The sequence below is a fragment of the Pelodiscus sinensis genome, chromosome 4 (genome assembly GCF_052426305.1).
Source record: "Pelodiscus sinensis isolate ZL-2025 chromosome 4, ASM5242630v1, whole genome shotgun sequence".
NCBI lineage: Eukaryota > Metazoa > Chordata > Testudines > Trionychidae > Pelodiscus > Pelodiscus sinensis.
The window spans coordinates 23,799,304-23,822,996 of NC_143055.1; the positions used below are offsets into that span (position 1 = coordinate 23,799,304).

The following is a 23,693-nucleotide window of genomic DNA, read 5'->3' on the forward strand; positions in this document are numbered from 1 at the left end:
CTAGGAATGTGGTGAAATCTCCATCCCTAGAGGTTTTTAAGTCTCGGCTTGACAAAGCCCTGGCTGGGTTGATTTAGTTGGGATTGGTCCTGCCTTGGGCAGGGGGCTGCACTTGATGACCTCCTGAGGTCTCTTCCAGCTCTATGATTCTATGAAAGACTAGTTCCTAGCACCAATCCCATTCTCCAGTGCAGAGAGACAGGGGCAGGAGAGGGTCTGGTTCCCCATTTCAACAACTAAAAAGCTTAAAGGGTCACATCTGGAGTCAGAGCACCCTTCAAAACAGCCCACGCATGCAGCGCCGTTTACTGTGGCACCTCTGCCGGTCCCATTGAGTCCAGTGCAGGTGGACTCCGTGTTCTGAGAGAGTCAAATGGGAGATGTGGACATGCTGTTCACTCCCAAGATGTATGAATCAGCCCGGGACCTGACTGAGCTAACACTGGGCCAATCAGCGTCACTGGGGAAGTGTTCTCTGGTCCCTGTGGCACCGTTGCTGATACTGGGCCCAGTACAATGAAAGGGGAAGCCTCCCATATTAAAAAGGTCACTTTAGCCTCAGCACCACTAGCGGAGTCAGGACGGTTCACCTCAGCACTGTCCTGGTGAGGGCTCCTGTACAAGGCAGGGTCCTCTCAAGCAGCACCATTCACTCAGAGGAGACTGCTCACTTCAGCACCGGTGCCAGGAGGGTTCCTATACAAGGTGAAGTCCTCCTGGTGACCTCACATTTTCACAGAGGCTGCCCATGTGACGCGATACCACTTGCCCTTGATCCCCGCATGCCACATCCACGCCATAGTCTGAACCAGAAGGCCGGTGGTCCAAAAGGCAGCAATATTCAACACAGGGTCAACCAGAGAAGTAGGAGCTGCCCTTGCAATGGCTTCCTCAATGGCCTTTCTGGACTCCTTGACCTATTACTAGACACAAGTGAATTATTCAAGATCCATCTCAATGGCCTCTGTCAGCAGGGGCACTCCCTCAGTAGCCTTTAGGAGAGACCCCACTATAGAGACCCCAGCAAACCACACTGGGGTCTCAGATACCTGCTATACAGCTGTTCAGGGCACCAGTCCAGTCCTGTTCGATACTGAGCCTGCAGTCGGGGCAGGTGTTAGCTTCCTGTTCCGGGGAGGACCACCGGCACGAGGCTCCAGGAGTGTCTGCGCCCAGTGCTGCCCATGTCTCAGCATCTTGGTGACAGTGACCATGGACATGTGCCTACAGTACCAGTAACAGTCCCAGATGTTGAGCAGGAAGAAGGGGAGCTGCGGGATTCCTCGTCCTTGTTGTCACTGGACGAGGCAGTAGCGGGGTTGGCGACATTGCTACCCCCTATGGACAATAGGGCACATCAAAAGCTGTTGAAGCGCATTACCCAGTTTGGGTCTGCAAGTAGAGGTAATGGTGGAGGATGCAGATCCCAGGGTGGAAATTTTGTCCTTGGAGGAGGGAGGTGTGCAGGGTCACACTGTTTATTCAAGACAATTTCCTCCACCATGAAAATCCTCTGGCAGACTCCAGCTTCTATCCTTCCAACTGCTAAACAAGTTGAGCGTAGGCACTTTGCCCCCTCTAAAGGGTATGAGTACTTACTTATAGAATTGCACCCTGGTGGTGGATGCAGCTAATGCTAAGGAGCGCCAAGCACATCAGCGTCCCACTCCCAAGTTCAAGGTCTCTAAGAGACTGGACCTGTTGGAGAGGAATTTACTCATCAGGTAGCCTCCACTTAAACGTGGCTAACCAACCAGCAGTGTTAGCTCGCTACAATTACAATACATGGATGACCATGGACAAATTTAAATCAACTCTGCCCGCCAGACTCTAGGTCTGAGTTTGTGGCCCTCAAAAGAGGGGAAAGTAATTTCCCATACCTTCCTCTAGGCAGCCCTCAACACTGCAGACTCTGCAGTCCGTTCTATGTCTACAGGCATAGTTATGAGGCACAACACCTGGCTTCAGTCTCTGGAGTACCTTCAGAGGTCCAGAATATGATGCAGGACCTTCCTTTTGATGGTTCAGACTTGTTTGTGGAAGAGATTCTAGGCTTCATAGTTTAACGGACACAAGGGCTACATTAAAGTCCTTCGGCCTGCACACACCTATGCCTCAGTGAATGCATTTCAATCCTACTCTGCTACCCAGATACAATCCTCCCTATCAGAGACAGGAGCAGAATAGAAGAGGTAGCAGGTGAAGTCACCGTCATCTCCCCAACTGTTAGTCGTGGGAGTGGGGTCGCTAATAACCAGGCCCAGTCTTCCAAGTAATTGCCAGGCCCTAGGAAAAACTTTTGAAGGTATGCCCGAGGGCAATGTACCTTTCTCCCTCTTGATTTTGTTCCTATGTTTGGGGACCACTTGCCCTATTTTTACTATGCCTGGACCCGTGTCACATCACACAGGTGGGGTTCTAGGCATTGTAAAGATGGGGTATTTATCCAGCTTCTGGCTACCCACCTTTCCATTCCCCCACCCCATCCCTTTTCATGGCCCCCTCTCATGAGCAACTCCTACAACAGGAAGTGCAGATGCTCCTTAACATAAGGGTAGCAGAGGAGGTCCCTCTACCATTCAAGGGAACAGGGTTTTATTCCAGTTACTTCTTTATCCCAATAAAGTCAATGGCAAGTTACGTTCCATATTAGACCTATGCGGTCTAAACAGATACCTGAAAAAGTTAAAATTCAGTATTGGCCTCAATTATCCCTTCACTGAATCTGGGAGACTGGTACTTCATCTGAAGGATGCTTATTTTCATGTGGCCATAGTTCCGGCTCTCAGAAGGTTCCTTCATTTCATAGTGGATGGTTCCCAATATCAGTTCAGAGTGTTGCCTTTCAGTCTGTCTGTCGCACCAAGGGTCTTTACAAAGTGCATGGCAGTGGTGGCAGCGTTCCTGCGGCACAAAGGGATCCTGGTCTTCTCTTATCTGGACGACTGGCTGATCAAGGGGCCCTCTGAATTGGTGGTCAAGGCTCATGCAGAATTCACCATAACCACGTTCAGCTGGTTAGGCCTCTTACTAAAGCTTTAGGAGTCCACCCTGTCACCCACGCAGATCACAGAGTTTGTAGGGGCACATTTGGACTCCCTGGCAGCCAGGGCATCCCTCTCCCAGCCCCATTTTGAGAGATGTGCCGAATGATTTGGAGTCTGGAGGACCCATCCTGTTACAATGGCCAGGACCTGCCTAAGGGTGTTGGAGCAAGGTTATCTCCCAGATGTGGTAGCTAACCCCGCTGCTGCTCTGCCTTTTAAATGTATTAAAAGAGCCTATTGGCCTGCCTCTTAAATCTAAAAAGGCTAGAGTGCAGCAGGGGGGACTTGGCTCACTCAATCAGCTGTCCCAGCTCGTGATGCTCTCCCCTTCCCGCCTCCACTGTGCTTCTGATTTTTAAATATATTAAGAGCCGACAGGGCAAAGACAAAGCAGAGACAAAGCATCTGGGCCTGGGTGCAAGCTGGGAATCAGCTGGACAGAGTGCTAACCGTCCCGTTGGTAACAGATGTCCTTCAGCGTGGATGGCCCTCAATGCGTGCCAAGGGCTTCTGTTTTACTCCCCTTGGCCCAACCTGACTTTAGTAACCGACGCTACAAACTTGGGGTGATGGAGTCGGGAATTGGGGCATTGGCATTGACCCTCTCTAATCTGGCACCTTGGCACCTGACTGGTGCGGACCCTGAGAATTTGTTCAACCATGGGAGGTCACTGTCTAGCAGCAACACTTCCACTGCTTACTGGGCACTCAGAAGACATTTATGGATAGACTGGAGCTGTACAGCAGCATAGAACACTGAAAATCAGAACTGGTGGCTGTAAACAAACATTTTGGGACCATGGGAAACTTGGCCACACCCATGCTTAGTGGACATCTGGCTTACTAACATCATGCCAGACCAGAGTGTGCTGGACTAGAGAGGTTCAATCTGTACCATTAGATCATTAACTCTCTTAACCAAGAATTAGATCTCATCCATTAAACTGAACTACCATATTACCAGAACTGATGTTGCACAAGATCTCTATTGATTGTTGCTAACTGCAAATCCAATAATCTTACATCTACACATACCTCTTCTAGCTCTCCTGAAGAAACAGGATTATCCTCATATGTAGGGAAATGGCAATCTGCTTTGCAACTGCAAAATCTGTTAATTTCTTCATGTTGCTCCACTATTCTGCAGTTTATTTTGGAGTTTTCCATATCCCTCTTCTCTAGAGATTCTTTCATACTGCACTCTAAACAGGGATTTTGGTTGCTTACTGACAACATTCCAGATGATTCTTCCTGGGAATCTAGTGATGTTTGCGCACTTTTTTCCATTCCAGACTTCTTTAATCTGGGAAGGAATTTTCCAGATTCAAGCTCTGATTTTCCATAATAATGCCCTTCTTTTTCTGCATCTTCTTCTAGTGGTTTAAGATCTGCTTGTGGATCTTCGAACACATCTACTTGAGAAGGGGCTGGAATATTTCCCTCATCTTTTTCTGACTCAAATTCTGACTCACTTCCACCCCCTGGAGAAAGCTCGGATGCAGAAATTGGGCGAAAATGAGTTCTAGGAGAAATCCGTATAGCCCTGTACTGTGTCCTGTCAACACCACATATCCTGGGATGAAAAACTTCACTGTCTGAATCAGAGCACAGAATTGATTTGGGTTTAAAACTAGGGCTGAAAGATGCAATTCCTTCTGGTTCAAATGAACACTCTACGTGAAGAACTTGTGAAAATGGATTGTTCAGGTCAAAGGAAGAGAATGAATATTCAAGTCCAGGTTCTTCAACTTGAAAGTTACCACACGCTCCCAATAAGTCTTCATGGAAGATAAATGAAAACCCCTTATTCAATCCATTATCTCCACTTTTTGATTGCTCATTCTGTTCAAATGATACGAATGGCCTCCATAACTGCCTATGGCCAGGAGCAAAGCTGTTTCCTGGTGTCATGAAGACATCTGTACCAGCTATTGTCACAACATCAGAAGCTGCACACTGTAATAAGCTTCCTTTTGTATGACTGGGGGGCACCAGTGCCCATTCTCCATCACTGTTAAATGTTTTGAGCTCTCCATACACACCACCATGTATAAATGAGTTTTCTTTATCCTGGTTTATGTCCCAAGGTTTTGATGGTGTAGTATAATCACCACCATCTATTTCTGATAAATCATTTGCAACAAACACTCTCTTCTCCAAGTTCTCTTTTTGACCTTCCCAAAGATGATACTCTGATCGCTGCACTGCCTTATTGGGTTCCTGGAGGGCTTCAACTTTTGCTTCAGTATCTAAACAGCAGCAGTAGTCATTTACATCAGTTGAAAACAATTCATCTTCTATTCCTTCTATTTCTATCATTGCTGCAGAATTTCTGTCTGTCATGTTTGTCCAAATATCTTTAATAACCCCTGAGCTATAGCCATCTCCATGTGGGCTGCTTTCACTACACACTTGTGTAGTTTCATAATCTTTACCTTCTGCTTTTTGCTCTAGCTGAATACCACAGACAGATTCTAGTTTAGATTTTTTTTTGAAAACCAAAGTGGATATTTCTCCTAAAGTTCTAGCTTGTTGCTGGCAGGTTTCTTCTTGAAAAAAATCTAGAATTTCTTCATCTACGTAACTTGAAGACACCCTAGGAACTACATAATTAATATCTTCTGCATTAAATTGTGTGGATTCTTCAAATGGAATATTTAAAGTTTCATTGTCTGAACGTGTTTCTTCTGAGTGTGACCATGGACTACAAGTTCTTGTTGAAAGATTGGAACAGTGTTCATTTTCATCAAAGGCACTATTTTTGGTCCATATTAGCAATCTAGACTGTGTCTTTCCAAGCATATTAGCACTGCTACTAGAATCTGCATTTTCATTTCCCAAACTGAGTGTTTCAAAAGAAAATGGTAAAACAGAATTACTGCATTGCACTTCAAACACTGAAAAACAAGAGTTTATACCAGACCCTTCATTAATATCTGAAAAGAGCTCTTGATTGCCAGCAAGCATGTGTGAATTAAGCATTGTGCTGTCTAAGATAGGGGAGAGTCTAACAGGAGAATCTGCTCCAAAACTCTCCCCATCTGCATCACCAGAGCTAGAAGATGAACAGCACTCCCAAAATTGAGCTAAATTACTAAGATCTTGCAAGAACCACCCTTCAGCACCAACAGAGCTGGTTGAATCTGTCCATATTGCACTTTCCCCTTGCAACTCCATTCCATCTAACACTATGCAACATTCTGCCTCAAAATCAGTTCTCTCTTTACTTTGTCGAATCATATTCAAAATCCGACTTTCTCCTTGCAATTTATCTGAGGCACCAGGATCCAACATGGATTGATCAATATCCACTTCATAGAAGTGTGTTAGTTCTGACAGATGAACATCATCCAAATATTTGTCGTCCTCTGGTTGAGAACATATTGAGGTCCCAGTGAGGTCAATGTCCTCATTTAGAACAGCAGGCATTTCTACAAAGTGACCATCAATAAAAGTACCTGCTGCGAGGTATGTTTTATGAATATTATTGTTGCTAATACAAAGACCATGCACTGATTCAGACAATTCTTCTACAGCCTCTGATGTTATATTACATGTATCTTGTCTGTTGCGGTATGTAGTCTCAAGCTTACTTTTTCTGCTCAGAGGAACAAAGTATTCTGTAATAGGCTCAGTATACCACAAAGGTTCTTCCTTATATTCCTTTTCATTTCTGTTGTTTAAATACACATCTTTTCCATCATTACTGCCAGCTTCTTTCCTTCCAATTTCTTTTAATGGTCTTTTACTCCTTTTACACAACTGTTTGATTGACCCACTGCTGCTGCTACTTCCACTCTGGATTTTTCTTTCAGTCTTTTCAGCAGTTTTCACTGAAAGCCTACTTTGCCCATTCCGCCCCTTTTTATTTCGAACCTCCCTTGTTTTATGTCTTACTTTAATACATTTCACTGATGCCTTTAATTCATCTTGATTTCCACTTGAACTTGAACCTGCTTCACTGGAACCAGATGACCAGGAGCGAGGACGCATCTTTCCCTCAGATTTGTGTCGGACTTGCTTTTTATATAAAGCAGGCTTATCTTCAATAGTGCCATTACTGAACTTGTTCTCTCTCTCAGTTTTACTTTTTTTCTGCTGGGTTCTTTCTTGTACAGCGGCAGATGCTTTGTTACTTCTCTCTTTAGTTACTTCACTTTCACTATTGCAATCCTTTGGAGAGGATGTATCGGTGCTAGTTGGTGGAGCAGTGGATGAAGATGAGGAGCTAGAGTAAGAGCAAACCTTGGATTTATTCCATACAGACATAATTTCTTGCAGGCAAATTGGCTTCTCAGAAAGAGGAGGAAATGCTTCATAATACCTGAAAGAAAAAGAAATGTGAATTACAATTCAGTTTTTAGAACTTCTACAGGCATTTATGAAATACTTAATTGCCAATTTTTCTTTTTTTCAGGTTCTTCCACTTTATAATCACTAGAATATTAATTGATCTGGAGCATATGCGAGGCTTCCAGGCAAGGGCCGAGCGTCGGGCAGTCAGGCGAAACGCCCCGCGTATGTCAGGGTACTGACTTGGGAACCGTTATGACGCCAATACAGCCTACTGACCCGACCCCTACCTTTCCGCGGGTCGCGCTCCGAGAGCATGTTTACACTTGATCTTAGCCAAAAGGCCGAGAAGCTTCTACAACCCAAGAGAGCCAAAATACCAGGTATAATTTGTTGAATTTGAATGATACAACAGAAAACTACCTAAAATTTTGCACAGAATTATGTTTAAATTATTATATTTTAAATATAATTGTATTTTAAAAATCTACTAAACAATCCTAAAAGGTGATGAGCACTCAATTCTTACTGAAGCCAATGGGAGCGGAGGATGCTCAGAACCATCAAGGTTCAGGTATAGAATTTCTAATTTGTTTTGAACGTATGGGTTCCCTAGTAATACTGCATGACTATATTCTACACAAGATCTAAGCCAATCTATTAATTGCCAAATGACATATCTATTTTACATGAGAAATTTCCTACATCAACAACCACCAATTTATAAGCACCTGGAGAATAATAGGATTATATGAATCAGACAGCATGGATTTGTCAAGAACAAATGTCCAAGCAACAATTTCCTCTTTTGATAGGATCACTGACCTAGTGCGTAGGGAGGAATCAATAGATATGATATACCTTAATTTTAGTAAGGCTTTTGATACATTTCCACATGACATTCTCATGAGTAAACTGTGGAAATGTGATTTAGATGAAATTACTAGAAGGTGGGTGCAAAACTTGTTGAGACCATATGCAAAGAATGGTATCAATGGTTTGCTATCAAGCTGCTAAAGTCTCTCTTACAGAGGTTAATCCTGAGTTCAGTACTATTGAATATTTTCATTAATGACTTGCATAATGGAGAATATACTTATAAAAATCTGCAAATCATACCAAACTAGGATGGACTGCAAACACTTTGGGTGACAGATTTAAAATTCAAAATGATGTTGAATTCTGAATAGTCTGAATTCAACAAGGTGAAATTCAATAAAGACAAGTGTAAAGTCTTTATTGAAGACTTCACTACACCCTTGGGAAGGAAAAATCAGACGCAAAAACTACAAAATTGGGAAGAACTGGCTAGGAGGGTAGTATTAACTGAAAGGATCTGGAAATTATAATGAACCACAAACTGAATGTAAGTTGTCAAATATAATGGACAAAAGAAAAATATGATTCAAGAGTGTATTAAGAGAAGTATTGCATGTAAAAACACAGCAGGTAACTGTCTCACTCTATTTGGCGCTTCTGAGACTCCAGGTGGAATACTGTGTCCAAATTGGGAAAATTGAGAAGACAGCAACAAAAACAATGAAAGGTTTAGAAAACCTATCCTATGAGCAAAGGTGGAAAACCTATGCATGTTTAGTTTTGAGAAAAGACTGAAGAACTTAATAACAGTCTTCCAATATATTAAGGGGCTATTACAAAGAGGATCGATTCTCTATGTCCACTGAATGTAATCCAAGAAATAATAGGCTTAATCTGCAGCAAAGGAGATTAGGTTTGCTATTAGGAAGAATTTTAACTGTAAGAGTATTTAAACACTGAAACAGGCTTTCTAGGGAGATTGTGTAACCCCATCATTGGAAGCTTTTAAAAACAAGTCAGACACCTGTCACAGATGGTCTGAGTTTACTTAGTCCTGCCACAGTGCAGGGGGCTATATTTGATTAATTTTGGGGGTCCCTTCTAGCCCTACAATTATAGGATTCTATAACTGAATAGTTCAGATTTTTAAAAGAAAACCAAATTATGTTAAATACCTTATAACAGTGAGAAGCTTTTAATATACATTCTAGTTACCCCAAACTCTGAGAATATCTATATAAGCTACTTGTTTTAGCCATCATCGCAAGCTTTTCAAACATATTTTTCATTTGAGTCAAAGGCACTCTGTCAAGACTTGGAAACAGCTTACTCAAATACAATTTTAAAATCAGAGTCCTAAGCATATGTTACCTGAAAATCTCTTACATCCACATCACCAGCAGGAATACCAAAGTTCCTATATGTTCTTTAATCTTATTATGCTATATCTCATTTAGATCAATTGCAAAGTTTTGGAATCCAAAAAGTGTCTTAAAAATCACTGTAACAAAGGCATATTTCTCAATCCATCACCATGCCCCTCATTCCCAAAATAGCATCCCACTAACAAACCATATATCAAATGTATTATCGATTTAGATAATAGTTTGTATTTGTTTGTACAGAAAGGAAACAGATTATTTCACATTAAGTCTGAGGTTTAAATTAACATGGTAAAAACAGGCATTGATACCTCCAGCTTTATCTATACTAGGGCTTTTATCAGTTGAGAAAAAATATACAGTAAAACTCCAATTGTCTGGCATCCAGTGGTCTGGCACTCCCGTTAGTCCGGCACCAACTGGAACCCGGAAGTGCTCCGGCCAGCTGGACAATTGGAGCTGCTGCGCGCCGCTTCCCCAACTCCACGCTGCTGCTGCAACTGACCAGCGGCGGACTTGAGGAAGCGGTGCAGAGCAGAGCAGCTCGTGTGCTGCCGGGTTGGTCCCGCAGTGCCGCCCCTCACCCCCCTGCTCGGCGCCCGGCAGCACCCCAGCTGCTCTGCTCTGTGCCCTTCCCTAAGCCTGCCGCTGCTGCAGCTGAAACTGACGAGTAGTGGACTTGGGCCGCTCTGCCCGCCACTTCCCCAAGTCCTCCGATTGTCAGTTTCAGCAGCGGCGGACTTGGGGAAGCTGTGGGCAGAGCAGCTGGGGTGCTGTCGGGTTGGTCCCGCAGCACCGCCCCCCACCTGAGCGGCACTGTGGAACCAACCCAGCAGCACCCCAGCTGCTCTGCCCCCCACTTCCCCAAGTCACCGCTGCTGCTTGCAGCCCCAGCTGGCCTGTTGCCAGCGGCTGCACAGGGCTTCCCCTGCCTCCCTTCTAAATGGCGGAGGGTTCGCCCCACTCTGCGCCATTCCCCGCCAACTCCCCATCTCCTCCCAGATCCGTCACAGCCCCCTTGCCGGAGTACTTCCTGATACTCCAGCATATCCAATAATCCGGCACCCCCCGTGTCCCAAAGGTGCCGGATTATCGGAAGTCTACTGTATTTCACTAATTCAGACTGAAATATATTACCTCTATATATTTTTTAAAATTCCTGAGGGATGACATTTAAAGATGTTGAATAACAATTAATTTACTAGTTGAATAGTTGAAGGAATTTCCATTGACTACTTACTCAATAAGCAGGTCTGCATTCCTTCTTTGAAATGTACAAGAGCCCCAGTGGAGGCTCTTGTGCATTTCAAAATTAGAAGCTCCACGAGGGTGCTTCTGCTTTGAAATGTGCAAGAGTCCCCTGCTGATCCCAGAATCCCACAGCATTTCCCCAGAACTCGGGATCAGCTGCGGTCTCCCCAGCTGACCCTGGGCTCCACATGACACTGCCAATTTGAAATGCTGTAGGGATTTGAAATACTACCCATTCAAATACATGCTTCAGTTCTACAAGATCTGTAAATTGGCAGATGCTGTAATCAACAGTTCTGGGGTTAGTTATCTGAACATTAAAATGCACTATGCAAGTTACTTTAAATATTTTTCACATTAATGTACAATCATTTCTCCCTCATTAAATTGACACTCTCTTGTTAAAAAAAGGCACTTCTGCCTGACATTTTTTCCTGTTGCTATACCAATATTTGAAAGATTGCTTACAATTCTTTATTGAAAGATTAAACAAAATCGTACTTCCTTCTCCAAAGAAGTCAAAAGTGAAACTATTATTTCAGTGATACTGTCTCGGGCATTTGGTATATATGCAAGTACTTGGTTTACAGTTGACTTCATACTTTCAGATAGTGTTGTCTTCCATAATAAAAGGGAGAAAGATAGGATACCATTATTATACCACCATAAATCTGCCATGGGGACCAAAAAGGTTGGATCAGTAACTGAAAACACTTTTAAGTTGACACATTCCCCTTAATAAAAATTGGAAAAAGTCTGAATAAATAGAACTTTAAAGTTCAAATATTCAGTTCCACAAATGTCAACAAAAATAAAGTTGTCTTTGATAGCTTATGATACATTTGCAACAAACACCTAGAACACCATATGTGCTAAAAGGTGCTCAGGAATAACTTTAAATTTCTGACGGCCACAAAACAATTTACTTTTTAAATAACTGTATTCCAAGACATATTTAGATAAATGTTAAGTTTTGAGTTTAAAAAACAACAACATACATTTCCACTTGATCCTTTGCTGTAGGGGATAAATCAGTCTCAGGAGACAAAGAGCCCTCTAACTTTTTGTGAATCTTCTCCTCTGTTATGAAACAAAGTGCCAGAAAGTTATCTTAGTTTCACAGAGAAATTCAGAAAGTTATAAAATATAAACTAAAAGTGCCTAACGAACACACAGGATATGCACCAGTAGTTAGATATCTGCAATAATATACTGCAGGACTACTCAATGTTAGAAGCCCTAGGGGCCACAGTGATACTCACAGAACATGCAAGGGGCTGCAACTTAAGTGTAGTTGCACATACATACAAGCATATATGCAAATAGCTTTTCACACTGACAGGCATGAATATAAAGCACTTCCCACAATACCCCGGTGCTCGCAGCACCTCCTCCTTAGGGGCTAGAAACGCCAATACTCTGTACCCATCTGTTCCAGCCCACCTGTCCACTTGCATCTTTCAATGTTCACCCCACCTGGGAGACACCTCGCCATTGTGGAGCATGTTCCCAGTGGAGGCCATGTTCAAAGGGTACCAGCCGCGGGCCGTGTGTTGAGCTCTGCGTAAACCCAAACTGGAAACAAACAGTCCGCAAACAAACGGGCCGTGGGCCACACGTGGCCTACAGGTTGTGTGTACAAGCTATTACTACTTAGCAAGAAAAATTGTGATCTTGGAAGTTTCATGCATACAAATTATTGTAAGTGTAACCTAAGATTGAGAGTTTCTAAAATACAGGCAGTGCCCGAGTTACGCGGATCTGACTAATGTCGGATCCGCAGTTACGAACGGGGCTTTTCTCGCCCCGGAGGACGGGAGCGGCAGGACGCCCAGATGCGCCGCGGTCCCGCCGCCCGCGTCCTCCGGGGCGAGAAAAGCTGCTCCGCATCTCCCTGGTCTGCTGGGGGGAGCCCCCTCCCCCCCCCCCAGCAGACCAGGGAGACGTGGAGCAAAGCCGCGGAGGATGCAGGCAGGACCGCGGCGCGTCTTGGCGGTCCCGCCATCCGCATCTCCCTGGTCTGCTGGGGGGGGGGGGGCGGGCAGCTAGTGCGCTCCCCAGCAGACCAGGTTTTTCTCGCCAACGACGCCTGGGGTAGAGCAACTGGGGCGCTGCCGGGTTGGTCCCGCAGCGCCACTCCTTGGCGCTACTGGACCAACCCAGTAGCACCCCAGCTGCTCTGCCCCAGGCATCCCCACGTCAGCCGCTGCTGAAACTGACCAGCGGCTGACTTCAGGAAGCCGGAGGCAGAGTTGCTCTGCCCCGGCTTCCTGGAATCAGCCGCTGATCAGTTTCAGCAGCAGCTGACTTGGGGACACCTGGGGTAGAGCAGCTGGGGTGCTGCCGGGTTGGTTCCCACAGCGCTGAGGTGCGGCAGCGCTGCGGGGACCTACCCAGCAGCGCCCCAGCTGCTCTGTCCCAGGCGTCCAAATTCAGCCGCTGTTGAAACTGATCAGCGGCTGATTCCAGGAAGCCCAGGGCAAAGCAACTCTGCCTTGGGCTTCCTGTAGTCAGCCGCTGGTCAGTTTCAGCAGAGGCTGAATCTGGACGCCAGTTCCGACTTACATACAAATTCAACTTAAGAACAAACCTGCAGTCCCTATCTTGTACGTAACCCGGGGACTGCCTGTACAACTCATTAAGCCTCGAATTTCACTAAAGGTGAACACATTGCAAGTGTGGACTATACATGACCTATCTACACTCTTGTCCAATTTAACTTTATATCGTACTTAGTTTGTCAATGCCCTTACACTCTGTTGGAAGTTTTACAAGTAAAATACAAAATTAATTGTCCATTTAACATAGACTTGCTATTGATTTTGGCATCTAACTACGCATTTATTTCAATGGGGAAAAAACTGAAGTACTGAGCAATGAATGTAATTATTTTTGGGGGGGGCGGGGGGGGAGAAGTGCAGAGGGGGGATTTCAGTTATGGATGCTGTGCAAAATATAGATTTGTTAATTTTCCTATGAAAATATACAAGATATAAAAATGCAGTTTATGTATATACTTTACTCTTACCAAAATAAATGATTTATATAAAAAAAAAAAAAAAAAAAAAAAAAAAAAAAAAAAAAACCAGAGGCAACTTCAAATGGTTACTGAAAAGCAACCTGAAGAACTTTCAGTGTGGGCTGAATGTGCGCTCCTTTTCATGGTTAAAGAGTTGTTCTTATCCTGGGTGCTCACAGTGATACATAGGATGGTTTTATTAACATTGAAATCCAAAGAGCACGACTGATAACATCTGATATCAGGTTTAGAACAGTTAGATTTTTTTCTTCTGAAAAACTGAAGCAAAAGAATGTAACAGTTTAAGATGTAAATTAGGGTTGAATATGTAAGTGTAGAAAAAATAACTAATCAAAAAGAAAACTGAATGTACTTCATTTTAACTTTTTATTTTTAATTTTTTTTTTTTTAAAAAGGCTGGCAGTTTACAAGTATTGCCACTGAAGCTTTTGTCTGTACAACGAAACAAGGCTACTAAAGTTCAATTTCTTGGGGGAGGTTTATTTTGAGTTTCAAAGAGAGAAATCTTACTTAAGAAAGGAAGAAGTACACACTTTTTAATTTGTTATTTCTATTTCTCATGAATGTGCAAGACATTTGATTTTAACTTGACAATTTCTACTGCTATTGAATTTGTCAAAATCTGCTGCTCTGCAGTTAGATGAATGCTCAGCTACTCTGAAATTTGGTTGTAGACTGTACAACTGTATTTTATATAAAATAGGGATGTAAAACCTCATTTAAAAAGTTAAATTTAACCAGTTTAACTAGTTAACCGGGATCCCCACAGACGGGGAAGTCGCTCCAGCCTGTCCGAGCCCACAGCGTTGCAGGCGGGGGACTGCTATCCACTTACCTGTAAGGGTGATAGTTATCAGGTAACTAGTTAACCCTTTACATCCCTAACATACAGTAGTATGAAGTCATTCCAAATCGTACCTGAATATTATAAGACTGCAGAACTTTAAAGATACCTGATATTCATTTCTACTCAAGTCTAACAAGAGAGGTTTATGGAGAGAAAACAGTGTAGCAATAGCAATTTGAGAAGCAAATCTGCAAGAGTGGCACTGTGAGGTTCCACTTTTACAGTCTCAATTTTTATATCAAATATAAGTAAAAGATTCTCCCCCTTAGACTTGCCAGTTTCAGTTACATTCTATGTAGTCTTTAAAATTATGACCTGACTGACACCTAATCAACCACTACCTACATGGTGGTAGATTTCAGAGATACATTTGATTGTTTCATAAACGGAATTTAGTAATCTATTCTTAGTAAGTGAGTGGTAATTTACAAAAAGAAATAGAATCCAGCTCACAATATCTTATCTTTGGTAAGCCTAATGTAACCAGGAATAAAAAAAAATGATCAAAGCAAGTGGATATGACTAACACGCACACAAAAGTTTATCTATTCATTTAAAATGTGCCATTTGAAGATACCTGTATGTTCTTTTACCTGAAAATAGATATGAGATTATTAATTTTATTTTTCAACTGTTCACCCTATTTAAAAGAAGCAGAGTAATAAGACCAGAACATCTGAACCTGAAATTCCCTGAATGATAGGACTTTGCAAATGTTCTTGGACCTCAGTATACTTCTCACCTTGCTTACTCTGAAGGTCTTTCAGTCTAGAGCAAAGCTCCTCCACTAAAGTTTCGATCCCAGAGCTCTGTACAACAAAAAAACAGAAGTGCAAATTACTAAAAAGAATATGTATCACAAATTATGAATGCAGTATAAATATTTAAGACACAAAATAGGCAAGGTAATCTCTCTTATCAGAACTTCTGTTGGTAGAAAAGACAAGTTTGCAGGCTTCATGAAGCTCTTTTAAGTCTAAGGAAGGTAATTAGAAAGTCCAAATTGAATACAAGCTGAGACAAACCATTAAGATTGCTTAAGATAAGCGAGCAAAAAAAGAGATAGCAGGTAGTACAATGTTTTACAAGTCACAAAATCAAAACCAGTGCCTATTAAGTCTATGGTTTTTAGTGTCCAGCAGAGCTTCGAATTGCTCCCAGGCTCAACTTCTGAAGAGGATGTACAAGCTTCTTTGAAGAAGAGAAGTAAGGTCAGATACCAAGAGATTGTTTTATGAAACATGCTCATCCACAGGTGATCCAGCATATATCTCGCTCTCTCTCTCTCACAACACACACACCCCTCCCCCCCTACCTGATTCGTTTAGTGGACTGGATGAGGTACACCAAATGCTGTGACAGGCATGTGAAGGACCTATGGGTCTTGAAAGGTGTAATGGGGGAGGGGGGGAGGTGGTGTCTTGGTCACCACAACAGTGGAGAGAGGAGTGCAGGTCTTCCATTTGTTCTGTTAGGATCTGGCATCTAGTTATATGGGCCTGTGATAGACTCAGACTTTAAGGTCAGAAGGGACCATTATGATCATCTAGTCTGACCCCCTGCACAATGCAGGCCACAGAATCTCACCCACCCACTCCTGGAATAATCCTCTCACCTATATCTCAGAAACTCAAGTCCTCAAATTATGGTTTAAAGACCCCAAGATGCAGAGAATCCTCCAGTAAGTCATCCGTGCCCCATGCTACAGAGAAAGGCGAAAAACCTCCAGGGCCTCAGCCAGTCGACCCTGGAGGAAAATTCCTTCCCGACCCCAAATAGTTCTACTTTGAGGGGAGAAACTCAGGGTGTTTTCCATCTCCCTGCTGCAAACAACTTCATCCCTTCCCCTTCTCCTCCCACTGACCAATTTCTTTCCCCAGTGATGTCCCTGTCTGCAATGCAGCCTCCTGCTGCCCTATGGCCAGCACTCCCCAGCAGGACTTCCAGCTGCACCAACTCCATATGAGCAGCTCCTTTTAGGGCTTTTCCTGGGATGCAGGTGAAGTTTCTCCCTCCCCACCCCATCCATAGTCTCTAGAGTTGAGGGTGGGGATAAGTGTGTTGACTGTCGAGTTTTCCTCTGAACTCTTGTCCCTCTTGGGTTTTGGATGAGGATTTCTTGCTCCAGGGAAATGTAACACACCCACCAAACTTGAGAGGGGCACACGTAATGACCATGGTGCAAGGTGAGTGTCCTACTGAGGAGGGAAGGGTGCTCTCCCCCAGAACTCGGGGCAAACCCCAAACTCCTCATCTCCAGCCCCACCTCAGAGAGCCTGCACTCCCAGCTACAACCCTCATCTCCTGCACTAAAATCTTCTGCCCTAACCCTGAGCCCCTTCCCATAGCCAAGAGCCCTCATCCCCACCAACATTGTGCCATCTAGGGAAAATGAAATGCTTACTGTTTATACTCCATTGCTACGTTATTTTAAAAATAGATACTGGATTAAAGGGAAGTGAGGCAGGGCAGGACTTGGATGGGTTCTGAGCACCATGAAAAGGTATTCAAACTCTGTCTGGCACCACTGATTTGTATGTGGGAAGCCTGCTTTTGGCCATGAGCTTAGCAAAGCTGAGGAGGTTGTTTGATGGCCAAAAAGAGTGGGTTTGGGAAAGATTTCTTCCATGATGTGGTTCCCAATAAATATGGCTTTGATGATATATGATATGTTTCATTGTTGAAGCTGATTGTGACATCCAGGTACTTGAATTTTTGTGGGAGCGTTCTATAGAAAATGTGATGAATGAGGATGATGGTGGTTCAAGTTGTGGTGGAAATCCATGAGGGAGTTTAGATCCTCTGGCCAAAAGATGAAAATATCATTGAAGTATCTCATGTAGGCTGTTGGTTTTCTGGTGTGTTCTTCTAGGAATTACTCCTCCAGGTGTCCCATTAAGAAGCTAGCATACTGAAGAGGCATCCTAGTATCCGTGCCTGTTCCCATGATTTGGGCAAATCTACCAACAAAAGTTGGGCCAATAGAAGATATTACGTCACCTACCTTATCTCTCTCATATCTGGGACAGCTACAACAATACTGTAAACAATGTATACATATCTAGCTAATTATGAATTTTCTATGTTTTACAGGCTAAGTATGTATTACCCTGCACCAGAAAATAGTTAAATGTTATGCATTTGTTCCCAGGAAGAAATGTGTATAGTAAGGGTCAATGTGATCAAGTGAAACAAGTTAATAAATGCAAACATAGAGAAGAGGTTTTTCCAGATGAAAAGATCATACTATGCAACTTACTGTAAAGTATGTGTGAGTTTATCAGTTATATAATTTTATGTATTAATATTGTGAATTAGAGTTAATCTGAATATCACAGTAAAAATCACATCAGTAGATCACTGGAATATACTTAAGTTGAATAACTCTTCTACTGAAGGATTCACCTAAACTGTTTTTCAGAAGATGACTGTCCCCCAGCATAGTGGGGAGTAAAAGAAAGGACATTTATTTAAAATGGTAAAAAGGTGAAGATGGTTCCTGAAAATTCATTTGATGATTCTAATACAGTAGACAGGCAACCAAAGTTCTTACTTTAATTCAGGCACTAAACTATTGCTCTTTCTAATCATGTCTGAACTAGCTTTTCTGTAAGTGATTTCTTTGTCTGCTCTTTTATCATGCATGTATTACTCTTTTTTTTTGTTAGCCTCCCATTATCTCCAGCCTCTTATCTATTAACTGTCTTTTCTCCATTACTTTCACACCCAACTTTTTTCATTTTTATCTCTCAATTCTGTGCCACAATCCTGAAAGCCGTTCTAGCATTAGAGAAAGCTACCAATGTACTACCAATGTTAAACATCAGAAGAGCAATATGTTAGTAATACTTCCAGCAATCTAATACAATAGTATTCTGTACCATTCCAATAGAATAAAAGGTGTGTCACAGTCAATACAACACAGAATGCAAAGCCACAGCCTGAAATGAGCTTTTGGAGGAGAGCAGTGCAGGGCAGTCAGTGTATGTAGAAAAATATACAAAGAGAAACCAAAATATTATAAAACTTTTGAAACCAGAGGAGGAAGTGTAGAAACATTATGGTGTTGCAACTCACACTCAGAAAGAGAAGGCTGGAGTCATAATAGGAAAAAAACTATACTGAGAGATATAAGAAGCTATATGAGCAGACCTCTTTACACTGTCACAGTTCTTTAAAAAAAAAAATTAGGTTGATTTTCCCATTAAAACTCCGATGTTCAGTCCTCTCAGTCCTTGAAGTTACTGTAACTTAGACAAACCTACACTGGTCAGAGATACCACCACAACTTTGCTTCTAGGGTTGCCATATGGTTTCTGAAAAAATGCCAAACAAGAAGAAAAAAAGAGAAGAAAAAAAAAGGACCCCAAGCGTTAGGCAAAATAAATAAATACATTTTTAAAAACAGCGTGTCCCCTTTTAAGAAACACTTTTGAGGCTTTTGGCCCTAATAGGCTGCTGGCTGCAGTTCACCATCTTCCCTCCCTGCACCAGGCTGGACAGCTCCTCTGCGGAACCTGGTAAGCACCCGGGATTTTCGCTTCTTTGCCAGGAAAAAAAAAATCAGAAAATACCAGACACCTAAAATGTCCAGTATTTTCTGAATTTTTTTAACCAGACAGGAGGTGAAAATACCAGACTATCCAGTTCAATACCGGACACCTGGCAACCCTATTTGCTTCTCAATTGGACTCGAAAATCTTTCTAACTTTGTGTATGTGTTAATGTGATGTAACTTTTTTCTCCAAATGTAACACACACAGCAAAGAGGTCAACAAGTGAAGAAACTGATGCAAGAGAGGTAGATTTGCCTGCATTACCATGTTGGTGCAATGCATTTTTTAAAAAAAGATTTGCACACACTAACACACCTTTATTTCTCAGGAAAGAAACTGGCAGGAATGCTAACATACGATAATATAGACTGAACCTCCGAAATCCAGGATTCTCTGGCCCGGCAACATCTGTGGTCCACCAGGACCACAGATGTTTTTGGATCAAAGAGCACTGGTACCTGGGAGTGCAAACACCATCCCTGGGAGCCCTCATTGGACTTGGGAGAAGAGAAGCCGCACAGCTGGGAAGCTCTAACCCTAGGGAGGCCTGGCCAGGCAGGGCATCAGTGGTATCGGTGAGCCCCATCCCTGGCAGGATCCCTGGCAGGATCCCTGGCTGGGCAGGGGAGAAGCAGGGCCACAGAGGCTGAGGAGCTCTGTCCCCTGGGATGTCCTGGCTGGATGGAGCAGATGCGGACCAGTGAGTGGCAAAAGCAGAGCATCCGGCAAGCCTCGTCTCCAGGGGAGCACAGCAGAAGCAGGGCAGCTAGCACCATCCTGGGGAGCTCCAGCAGGCCGAAGCCCAAGTCCAAACCCTGCAGGCTGGAGCCCAGTGGCAATGGGGCTGGAGCAGAGGGGGAGCAACTTGGGAGGCCAAGTGGCAGGGGACCTCCTTGAATCCAGCAAATTCACTCAGTCAGGATGGGTCAGGTCCCAAGGGTGGACAAGGGAGGCCCAACCTGTATTCATATACCGTGACATTTTATGAAAAAAGGACCAAACTGTACAATAAAAAGAGCTTTTCCTTTCTGAAATAATAATGCTAATTTTAAAAATCATACTGAAATAATGGCTTGTGCTCTTTAATTTCTAAGTTTAATTATTTGAAGTTAAAATAAGCAATTTTCGAACCAATTTAACTAGAACTGGAGTGTTGAAAGTGCTAAATATAAAATGTCACAGCATATACTTAACTCAAGATGATTCAGCAATATTGAACATTAGGATATGACTCCAGTATCTATAAACTACCTACTATTTTAAAAAGTAGAACAGAATAGCACATTACATATAACTTGCCTGGCTGTAGTGGCTGTCAGTATATACACGCTTGTTTGTCTTTTTTTGTTTGTTTGTTTTTTTAAGTTACATAGAAAGAGCTGGTCTTCTTTTCACTTTGCTCCCAAGTCTGACTAAATGAAAAATAACCTGTGACAACTTTATAAAGGCTAAGAAGTTTAAAATTTCCACACTAACCTAACACAAATATATGAAAGAAAAAGATAATCTGCTTACCATTATGCTGAAGAAGTGAAAAAGTTTTGAAATCAAACAGTTTCCTCCTGCATCACAAAACTAATACTTAAATCAGCTGACATACTGCATGCTGTTATGCACAGCCTTCCTATGTAGCTAGCACTAGGTTAAAAAAGCCTACAGTGCAGAATGTCAAGCCTCTAGAGATCATTTATTCACCTTCTTACTGCACTGTGTAGAACAGGCTGCAGATTAGCAATGTAACAACTCACAAGCAATGCTAAAAATGCTTTAATATTCTCTTGCTGCCTGTGAGATTTATTTAACAAAACAATACTATATAAAAGTAATTTTCTGGGGTTGTGGGTTTTTTTTTTTTTTAGGATTTTAGTCATTTCACCCCAAGCGTCAAGAAATGTTAGGTAACCAGCTAGCATCTGTTTGTCTCAGTAGGATATTGAATTATATGAATTTAAAACATTACAAATTATCCAAACCTGAAGTGCCTTGCTTTTCTTAGTTTTTAGACTGCAATATTTATATTGGTTTGTGATTATTTTAAGTATCCCAACATCAAATACACAGAACTTTATTACAATAGCATTTGCAACAAAGTGGTTAACTCATGATTTCTATCTTCGGGTGAAATATCGAGTTTATTTCAGCTAAATCTACTTCCAATAATAGTCCCTCTATTCTTCTACTTCAAAATCTCATGGTAGGGTTTCTAATCCACCACTTCTAAAATTTGTATTTTTAGTTTTTCCCTTCCCATCAAATCAATCTCTTTATTTTCTCTCTTTCGTCTAGTGCCTTACAAGATCCACTTAATCCCACCCCTCCTCTTTTTACTCCTATCTCAATCCATCAAAGGTTTTACTTTTTGGCACTCTGCCCACTGGTTGATGGGTAGACTGGCTCATATAAGGATAAGTGACAGATTATTAGTTTGGGGTTGTTAACAGATAAATTAAGCCTCTGAATTTGCCCACAGTCAGAAAAACAAAAGCAGTGTGACTTTTCTCCAATCTACTTGCCTCTTGCTTACAAAATAGAGCTTTATCCAGAACAAATCAACACAGCTCTTTTAGTTAACCAAGGAGTAAGATAAATCTTGAAGCCACAATCCTCAAGCACGTAAGGTAAGAGGTTTGAATTCAAAGGAAAAGCCATTCTCTAAAGAGAAAAGAGTTTTGCACACTTTAAAAATAATGGTCTTTAATCGATACAGCAGATTTGCTTTGAAAAAAAATAAGTCCACAAATATACTCCTTTGGGAATACTTTGTTGTTGTTTTTTTTAAATGCTGATTTAACCAATTTTAACCAATGAAGACAAAACTAGTCTATCAACAGTTATCTATACCAAGTTCCAGCCCATTAAAATGCAAGTATCAGTGCTATATCTGTAGGCAGGGGGGATGAGATTTTGTATCTTTACAGCTTTAGCCAGGAATTTCAAGGGACTGAGTATCATTGGGATCCTAAAGATTAGCTGTACCTTCAGCATCTGTACATCAGGGCCAACAGACTCACTCTAAAGTTTATCTGAAAGTGTGTTACAGAAATAGTTACTCTCCAGCAGATTTAAGCATGTTTTCCCAGAGTTTCTGCTGTTGTGATGGTCACATCTCATGATTATTTCACCAAATTTCTAGTCTACAGAACTGAGGGTAGCATGAACATATGGCTATTTAGCATCTTTTCAGTGGATCTGTTAAATATTTACTGCCTACTTCTTCCAAATGGTACTATTTATACATGGGCCAGCTGACTGGGCTTACCTTCTATGACATACCAGTGAAATGGCTACCCACATTGAAAAATCTGAACAATTCAGAACTAGATATTATAAATGACATTTTTAAGAATTACTTTAGATATATTGTACATATATTTTTTACTTAGCTAGCTATGACTTTGCATCTTTCTCCATGTGAAACAAAGTAAAGTCTTCCTTGTCCTGCCCTGAACTGTATCCTAGACCTTACTTTGTTTTTGTATTGTATTTATACCAGTTATAAGGTCTGTGGAAAAAAGAAATAAGTCTTTTCTAGATCGGTGAAGCTCCATGGTCAAACAAAAGCACTACATTTTAATTGTTAATGGTAATTATTGTAATAGTAATAAAAGAATTAGTCACTACAGTTCACAGTGACATTTATTACACTTTAAATCTTAAAAAGCAGTTCTTCACTTTCACAAAACACAGCTTTGCACAATGAGATACAAGTTCTTAGTTTCACTTTTTGATAGCGCATAACTGCAGTGCACTGGATTGCTTTTTTTGGCATTAGGCTGTCACCAAGTGAAGGATTAAACAGCTGTTCTGGGTGTATCAACTGTTAAGATATATGAACTAAGGTATAAAATATGATTCACACCAATTGTACATTTGTTGCTAAACTTACTCTGTCAAATTTAGACAATTTGTTAGATAAGAGTCCATGTTTTTAGTTTCTTAAAAGATCGTTTGCACTTTAAAAATACAAATTTTCTTTAACTGCACTATAAAACCTTTAAAAACATTGAATATAAATTTAAGGCACAGAATACAAAAAATTGTCCATATTTACCTGAAAATGTCCTTTCCTTAAAGCAGGCATGTCCAAAGTCCGGCCCGCGGGCCAATTGCGGCCCGTGTTCCGGTTTAATACGGCCCCCGCTTCCTCCCCCTCTCCTGGCTCCCTGGCGTTCTTTTGAACTGGCGCGCCCAGCGCGCCGCTTCCGGCCGCGCCGCCGCCGCCCATGGCCTCCACGGTCCTAGAGCCTGCCCTGTAGGGCACGTCTGCAGCCCCGCTCGGCTACAGGTTCGCCCTGCCCCCGGGCCGCCGTGCCCTGCGCTCTCCGCCCGCCTCCGACCCCGCGGGCCCTCTGCCTTGGGGCTGAGAGTGTGGGGACGGCCCTCACGCATGTTCACTTCTTCAAATCTGGCCCTCTTTGAAAAAAGTTTGGACACCCCTGCCTTAAAGTAATTAAGTTA

At 42.4% G+C, this 23,693-nt stretch overlaps 1 protein-coding gene across 8 annotated transcripts in view; it reads right to left on the bottom strand.

Annotated features, from left to right (window-relative positions):
* KIAA0232 (KIAA0232 ortholog) overlaps window positions 1–23,693 on the bottom strand; it is a 93,195-nt gene that overhangs the window by 24,731 nt on the left and 44,771 nt on the right. For 7 of the 8 annotated variants that reach the window (XM_075930774.2, XM_075930772.2, XM_075930769.2 and 4 more), the window contains 3 exons: window positions 15,422–15,488; window positions 11,791–11,872; window positions 4,083–7,371 (listed from right to left, as the gene is read on the bottom strand). In XM_075930774.2, the coding sequence (XP_075786889.1) occupies window positions 4,083–7,371; window positions 11,791–11,872; window positions 15,422–15,488 (3,438 nt within the window). The remainder of the gene's footprint in view (window positions 1–4,082; window positions 7,372–11,790; window positions 11,873–15,421; window positions 15,489–23,693) is intronic. The other variant, XM_089777796.1, reaches the window with a different exon arrangement.